General features: G+C 29.7%; 1 protein-coding gene across 1 annotated transcript; it reads left to right on the top strand.

The window, feature by feature from the left end:
- Positions 1 to 1,237: 1,237 nt before the first annotated feature.
- On the top strand, positions 1,238 to 1,687 carry LOC129974718 (uncharacterized). The gene has a single exon (XM_056087570.1). It carries the CDS (start codon positions 1,238 to 1,240, stop codon positions 1,685 to 1,687), a length of 450 nt encoding a protein of 149 aa, XP_055943545.1.
- Positions 1,688 to 9,212: the final 7,525 nt, after the last annotated feature.

Genomic DNA, 9,212 nt, shown 5'->3' with positions numbered 1-9,212 from the left:
TTCAAAATCTTGGATATATATATATATATATATATATATATATAACCAATCTTAAGTAAGAAAAAGTGTTTGAAAACGAAACAAAAACAGTTTCGAAATCGCAACTAAAATTTATAACCTATTTGAACTAAAACCAAAAAAAGAACTTCATAGTATTTAGAGAGCGCAATTGCAGCTACTTCTAAAACACAGATGAATTGATACAAAAGTATTAGAATCAAGTTAATAGGAAAAACAAAAAGTCAAAAAAATTAAACCAAAAAATTATAAAAAATATAAAAAAAGAATCCGGCCTGAAGACTTTTTCAAGGGTCACCCTCAGGCAGGGATTCAAAGAAAGGGATTTTTTCTGTGAGGAAAAACAGACATTGTCTAAAACTGATTCCTCTTGACCCGAAAATCCCCTGAAATTATGCTCAAGAGATATACCATTTTAACAGAAAGGAAATATAAAACAACAAATAAGAAGAAATTAACCACAACAAAGTAAAAAGTCTTATTTGTTGTTTTATATTTCCTTTCTGTTAAAATGGTGTATCTCTTGAGCATAATTTCAGGGGATTTTCGGGTCACGGGGAATCATTTTTAGACAATGTCTGTTTTTCCTCACAGAAAAAATCCCTTTCTTTGAATCCCTGCCTGAGGGTGACCCTTGAAAAAGTCTTCAGGCCGGATTCTTTTTTTATATTTTTTATAATTTTTTGGTTTAATTTTTTTGACTTTTTGTTTTTCCTATTAACATGATTCTAATACTTTTGTATATATATATATATATATATATATATATATATATATATATATATATATATATAAATCTCAAATAAATTGTAATAAATTTTACTACTATTTACAGGGTATGAAAAAAAAAAACTCTGAGAAAGTTATTGCATCATGGAATAGAAGTAAACTAATTTCTTTTTAACTTGTGCTCATTTCTTTTTGTCTGCCACTTCAAGTATGAAATATTTTATAATGTATCTGTTAGTTTACGCATTATTTTTTGGGGCTTGTTTACAACGTCAGGCAAAAGATATGTTATTCTAGAATTGTCTAAGCAAGGAAAATGACTGTGTGAAGGCTTAATGTGCTTCGACAAACAGTGTCTCATGTAATCTGTTGTCTCAAAAAACTTGGTAATGATGGTCGATGTCCAGGAAGTAGATGAAAACGTACGTTGAACACTTTCAATAAACGTGAGGCCATCAAAAAGCGAGTTCAACGAAATCCGAGGGTTTCCATGATAAAGATCGCTCTTGAAATGGGAATAAGTGACCGATCAGTGCGGCAAATGGCAAAAACAGAATTTGGACTGATGCCTTACAAATTCCGAAAAAGTCAGCTTCTCACTGAAGAAAACAAACTCTTGCGACTCCAAAGATGTCGGGCCGCAAGTCAGCACTGGGAGAGAATCCTTTTCACGATTGAGAAGCTCTTTGGCGTCCAACAAGCTCATAACTCTCAGAACGATAGGATCTGGTCTATAGACACTCCAAGAACCTTGGAAATAGTTGAACATCACAAACATCCAAAGTCGATCATGATCTGGTGCGGAATTTGCGGAAGAGGTAAAACATTTCTGGGTTTTATGGATGTAGGAGTTAAAATAAATCGAAAAGTGTACCAGTGGGACATTCTAGATTCTGTTGTACTTCCGTGGCCCAAAACACACTTTGGCAGTGTAAACTAGACGTTAAAATAAGACTCCACACCCGCACACAAAGCCAAAAAGACACAAGAGTGGTGCAAGGTTCATTTTCTATAAGTGATATAATCTGGAAAGGGGGTCCAATATTCGCCGAATCTCAATCCCATGGATTACAGTGTCTGACCCATTTTGGAGTCTAGGACTTGCACTAAACCACACAAAAATTTCTCTCTTGCACTAAACCACACAAAAAGTAATCGTTTCGGCGGGATTGGGATAGATTAAAGGCAGAAGACTTGCGGCCCATTGCTGAAATTTTCAATATGCATTTGCGCCTCTGCATATTATTATTATTATTTGTTATATTTTATTAACTAATTTATCTTTAATAAAGTTATATTGCAAATTGTTTGTACAGATTTTTTTTTTTTTTGGCGCACCCTGTAAGAATCACAACATAAAGCATGGCAACTCAAACTATAATTTTGAAATTTGTGAAGATCATGTTGACAGATTTATGATACTCAAAACAGTAACCTAAAGCTATTTTCTCTTTGAATCTGCTTTATAATATAATCATGCTTCCAACAAAAAATAACTTCAATAATGATTAAAAAAATGATGTATATAATTTTTAAGCAGATCAAAGCGCGATGCGATGAAAAAAGTCACATTTTAGAAAATGGCTCAATTTTGAATGAGAAAGTGGTATATGGAAAAAAAAAGCGTTATAATAGCTTGATATTATGAAATGGAGGTGAGTACATTCTACACCTTTTACACGCGCAGGGATCCATTTTCACACATTTCTAGTAACATCACAGAAAGATTATAATGTTTCCAGCAATTATTATTAAAGTAACATTGAAAGAACTGCAGATACAAAGATATCAGAATTAAATCATCGTCTCTTGTAGCTTATGCATAGATTTTACTTTTTTGTAAAAACTATACATCAAGAAATTCATGTAACACCAATTCATGTAATATAACAATCTCTAACAAGTGGTTGCAACAAAATATTGTAGCGATGAAAAAGTATTAAATGTCCCAAATTCTAGTCTCTAGACTTGGCGATTTGATTTAGTTTAGCTATATTAACGTCCTGTTTGAAGCTACATGAATACTAATTTAAAACAGGACTCGTAACTTTAAACCATAGGTTCCCAAAGTGGTCTAGGTGGACCCCCAGGGGTCCATAGGAGACCACACGGGGGTCCACGTAGACGTGAAAAGAAAACAGGGGTTCACAAGTTGTAAGTGGGGGGTCCACGAAAAATTTTCTGGTTTTCATAATAAAGCTCGGATTTTGGCTCGGATTTACCTATCAACGTAGGCAGGTAGCATCATTCACTAGGTAGGTACTGAAAAATATTCGAGACTCAGTTCAAACACAGAATTGAATAGAACAACAGATGATAGTACAAGTGTTCATCACATGTCGAGACTTGCAAAGAAATTGCTAGAAAAATTTTGATAGCGTTTCCCTCGTCATATCTTGTCGAAAGAAGTTTTAATTCCGTTACCTACCTGTTGTCAAAAAAAAAAAAAAAAAAAAAAAAAAAAAAAGGAGCAGATTGAACATTACAGAACGGGGAGATTTGAGATTACTTCTTACAAAACTGAAGCCAAATATTGATAATTTGCTGTCAATTCATCAAGTACATCCGTCTCATTAAAAGTATGACTATTTTTTATTGTTGATTTCCATTTCAGAGTTCATTGTTGATTTTTTGTCAATTGTTGATTATTTGTAATAATAAATGTTTATATGATGTGGTTAAATGTATAACCACAAGTATTATTTTAATAAATAGGACGCAAGAAAATGTACTACTTTTTTTTTTCTTCTTAACACCCCCAATTTAGGGTGATATTTTTTGTTTTGGGAATACAGTAGAAATGTAGCAGCAGGGGGTCTACCGAAAATAGTAAAACTTTGAAAGTGGTCCACGAGAAAAAAAAGTTTGGGAACCTCTGCTTTAAACAATAACCAGTTGATGATGACGATATCTGAGCAGGTACACTTTTCCCAGATTTCCACATCACACATCCAGTTGGTATTTGGATGAATCTACAGACATAACGTTCACCAAGTAATCGTGCATAGTATATATTTGGTGACATTAGCTTCCGAACTAGTTTTTGTAGAAGAAAATAACATTTTGTTATAATATAAGAGCTTTTATTTGATTTTGCAAACTCAAATACGAGGAATGGAAATGAAAATTGATATAACCCTGTGCTTTACTTCTTCACCATTTTATTTGTACCCATTTGAAGTATATTTTGAGAAATGTAGGAACGCGTGAAAAATAAAAAAAATAGCTGAAATGCAGTGAAAACTGAAAATTATTTGCGTTCCTTAGTATCTCATTAAAACATCCAGTCTTCTGAACCCGGAAGTTTAAATTTAAGCCTTAATTTTGAATCATTTGAATCTAGTTATAAAAACTCGTTTCATTAATGTGAATTCATCAATCTCATTAATAAAAAATTCGTTGTGCTGCCATGTGTATACCAATCAGTGTTTTTTTTTATAAATAAAACAATTGAATAATGATGTCTTTTTGTTGTTGCTAAACACTAAATCATAATTATTACCGTTTAATCAAGTTGGAACCTCCCTTTTTTTACGACTTCTCTTTTAAAAAATCTCGGTTTTTACATTTAGTTTGGAAATCTTCCGACAGTTAATTGATAATTAACATTATGCAAAAACATAAACATTCTTCAAAAATGTTATTGTTAAAAAAAAAAAAAAAAAAAAAAAAAAAAAAAAACGAATTCTAATTGGACGAAATCATGCGATTAGGAATCAACCGTCATTCATGCATTTCGGGATTACAATTTCAATTACGATGCAAAATTTAAACACCTTTAATACTTTTCACTATATACTACTTATAATTAAAAAAAATAGGAAAATTACATTACGAGCATTTTTTTTCTGTTATAATATATAAAATCAGCCATGTATCAAAATATTCAAATTTGCTTTGGGTCTCTAATAGCATACAACCCATTGAAATTGATTTTGAAAAAAAAACATGGAAATATTAAAAGATTAGAAGCCTCTTATCAAATATTATTTTGAAAATAAAATTTGAGGCTCTTGCCCTCCTGTGTGGGTTCATTTCTCGGAAAACTTGTTCTCTCTCAAGTCAGACAATGAAACCGATTTTCGATTTTAATCCAACTTCTTTCTTCGCCTCTGACTTCACCTACACTGTCTCTCACGTTCAATGATACTACTTTCCACCCCATTCTTCAAAATTTTTATCCTCCCCCTTCTTCCAAGATTCTTTGCCCCAGATGGCTATTTTTTTCTATCACTCCCACTTCTTGAGCTTTCTTCCTGGTACGAGATGAAAGGGGGCTTCTTGTCCTTGAAGATGTGGAGGTCAAAGTTCGACGTCCTGTCCAATTTCTTACCTGCAGACCAGAAGTTTCGTCTGCTTCTATACGTCAGGGGTGGGCAGACTATTCCAGGGTATGGGCTACTTTTAATTTTTTCGAGGTGTTGCGTTCCACCCAGTAGCATAGGTGTGGTTTGCTGAATAAAAGGTCTACAATATTTATTATAACTATAGAATAATAATTATGAAATATGTATTTATTTACGTAACTACAAATATAATAATAATAGCCACAAATATATTAATGTCAAATGAGGCATTTATATCAAAAAATTCAAAATATATTAAAAAATAAATTATTTTTATTTAAAGTTAGTTTTCGTAGTTATAATTAGCAGAAGATTTAGACTGATAGCTAGAAATCAACCAAAAATGTTCCGCTTTTCAGTAGTAATTGTGCAGCAAATAACTACAAAAGAAATATTTTACTCCATTTTAAAATTCAATATTTTATCTTTCCAATGATACTAATATTATTCCTATATAACTTTTTCTTTTATTGTTATTAATATTTAAAAATTTTATTAAATAAAGGAATAGATGCAGATGAGTTTAGGGGTAAAATTGACAATGAATAATTTAAAAAATCATTTGATTCTAGTAATATTTTATTTTTGATTAAAAAACATTTCTAAAGATTAAATTATTTTGAAATAAGCAATGATGGTTCTTTTTTTTTATTTCTTACATTTTTAAACATTTTTATATTACTATTCTTTTAGCTTGACATTTTGCTTTCTAACTGAAGTGCGCTGGTATTTTTTTATTGAAAGAGAAAAATTTTCGTTGGTTAAACGCCTAATATATGCTATGTAAATCAAGATACATATTTTATAATGCATCAAAAATTTAAATTTGAATTACTTTTTTTTTTCTTCTTTCATATCCTTTATGAACATGCATGTTTCCATCCAGCAAGCATGTTACTTTATTGCTTGAAGTTTCAACATTTCCCTTTCAAAATTAAATAAATTCTATGTGAAATCAATAGGATATAGAGAAAAGTGCAACACAATGCATTTAAATGTATAAGGCTTTTTAAATAGTATCATCTATAAGATGAAATTTCACCCACGTGTTCTTTAAAGAGAAGAAAGGTCACTGCCATGTTTCCAAAATTCTAGGGATTAATTAAAATATAATTTAAAAATATGCAAACGTTTTGTATGTTTTTTTTTTCATTTTTCGAAAATATAATTTTTACATTTGTTTTGAATTTTTTTAAAGATTACACTTTTAATTATATCAATTTTATTTACTTATAGACTTTTCTACTTTATTTATATATTATTTGTGGTAGATTTCTCTAATTTTAATAAACAATTCAAATTTGATGCACAATCTGTATGATGCTTTTATTGTTGTAATGGTATTCAGACTAATTATATTGCTTCATCAAATCATTCATTCACTTACTTTTGCCAAAATGAACATTGAGATTTAAAAAAAAAATGCTTTCTTTGAATATTTTCTTTTCTTCATTAAAATCTTCAAGTAAGATTTTAATTTCTTTCATTTCATAGTACGTACAATTTTAAATTGCAATGATGCGAATAAACTAAATCCATTTAATTCATATTTTTCGATCTTGTAAAATAACTATGCGAGATTTTAAATGAATACATTACATATTAGTAGTTTGAAAAATCAATATTCATGAGAATATGCAGGTCACCTGCAGTGGTAGATTTGATTTCCAATTAGGCAAGCGCCTAGGGTCATTGGTTGAGAGGAGCTCAAGCAGGTCGATTTAAAAAGTTCATTTGCCTAGTTGTAAAATAAATAAGTTTGTAAAAATTAAAATTTCGATGAATTATAAAATATAGGATAATATTAACACTTTATCAAGAATAACTGAGCAGATTCCTATATGCTTCTTTACGTTCGTTTAGTTATTAGTCATTTATAAAATCGAATATTTGCTTCAATAATATTGCGTTTAAATGTTGATATCTGGTATTCTGGAGCTTTTATAGATAAATAAAAACAAATACATAGGCACAAAGTTAATAAAATAAAAAAGAATATTAATCTAAAATAAATCATGAATATATCAAAAACGTGCTGCTGCAATATGAAGCTAAATTGGCCATCTTATTAAAAGAGAGGCTTCATAATATGCATTGCTTAGGACCGCAAGTACCTAAATCCCTCAGTAGTAGCCATGGGAAACTAGTTGAGACATATTAGTCGAATTCGATGTATTTAATTTAAATTTCGGATATTCGATCCAGTATTATTTATATCATTTCAATACATTTTTTTCTATCTGTAAAAAGTTAAATATAAACTAAACCTCAGAGAAATAAATTCTATCCAATCAGACATCCAGAGTTTCAAGTTTTTTAACTATTAAAATCGATTTACTCTAGAAATCAGAGTAAAGTATAAGGCACTTACTTTCATCTATTTCAAATCTTAATGAAATGTTTTGAATCAGCACTGTTTTGACAAAGTGATTTCGTTTAGAAATATCGAAGTACTGAACAAACATAGTTATATTAAACAGTGAGTCGACCAAGCGTTTTGCAGGTTTCACATTCCCAAACGTCAATATTAATTGGGAAATTTCATAGCCGAATAATTCACAAAATATTATTTGCAAAGCAGCAGTTCTGTGGCAGATTAGTTATAACATATAGTGGTGAATTTCCGATTAGACAGCTGCCTTGGATGGCAGGAAAATACATATGTAATTCGAATAAACAGATATTATTAGCATTTTGCCAAATAAATAAATTTGTAAATAATACGGGTTCTTTAAATTAGAAAGAATAATTTTAAACTTTCACATACATAATTGGTCAAGATCCTGTTAGTTTCCTTGCTTTCATTTACTATATTATTAATAGTATAACGGACGTTTGTAAGTACAAGCATGGATGCCTTATACTCAAAAGTCATAATAAATAAATAGATAAAGAAATATATTTTTTCTTCAAAGATTCTAAAATAAAAAAAATTAATTTACAATAAACCATTAGGTATCCGATTAGGTTCAAAAGGGATTTTTAAAAAAATTACTGTTTATATGATGATTTTTATTAATATTAGGATAAAATGATGAATAAAAGTGAAATGATTTAAATATGTATATAGGTTTTGAAAAAAAAGCATATTTTGATGCAAATTTTAGCATTTATTTGCAAAAACTAGGATTGTTTTACAGAAATAAAAAGTTACAGTTTTTCATTTTTCTTTGTAACATTACACGTGTAACATACTTTAGAGAGTAATAACTATTAACTAAGACTTATATTCAAGAATAAAATTTCTGTGTGTAATATATGAAATTATCTATGGAATTTTAGAATTTTTTCAACTATATTTACATAAACATTTATAAATTCACTTCGAGAGCATTCAATATCAAATCTGTAACTCATTACGTTTTACATAACATAACGAGCACCAATTATAATTTTCATTAAGATATCTTGAATATATTTTTATGATATGACAATACTCGTACTGTAGAATAATGAAAAAACTCATTTTTCAGAAAATGCATTTAAGTTTTTAAATGCTTTTAAAGAAGATCACTTGCATGTCAATAGTTTACTATAACTTGGTTTTTAATTGACATAGAGACAAAATAAAGATATCGCTGGAAACAGAAATGTACTTATTTTTTAAAACTGCAAAAAAATAAAAATGAGAATTTTCATCAAAACTCATGTTTTTAACCTACTCAGATACATTAATACGTTGATTAAGCTAAAGTGTGTTGAAACGTTGAACTAGATTAACTAGTTTATTAAACGCCGGACCTGTTCTGTACTTTGCCTAAGTTTGGAAAAATTATTAAATATACCACTGATGATATCCTAAATTTGTCAACAGTTGACTCAAGATATTTCAAGTTCATATATGAACTAATGCACTGGATGGCAGTTGCTCCTCAGTCTTTCTTGATCTGGAGTTGTTGGAAAAGTATTACAGCCCTAAAAAATGAATCTGAGGATTCATAAAATTTATTCAGATAAGGCAAAGAAATATCTGTTTGAAGACAGAGGAAGGTATCAAAACGACGGCATTCCGAGCAGAATTTCCCACTGCCCTTGTTTCATCAACGTTAATATGCTCATAAATATTATACAAGAATTGATTTGATAGTGTGCATTTTTAGATTAATGAAGGTCAACCAT

Source organism: Argiope bruennichi, chromosome 1 (assembly GCF_947563725.1).
Source record: "Argiope bruennichi chromosome 1, qqArgBrue1.1, whole genome shotgun sequence".
Lineage (NCBI taxonomy): Eukaryota > Metazoa > Arthropoda > Arachnida > Araneae > Araneidae > Argiope > Argiope bruennichi.
The sequence above is the reverse complement of the archived record's forward strand: the minus strand, read 5'-3'. Positions and strand labels throughout refer to the sequence as shown.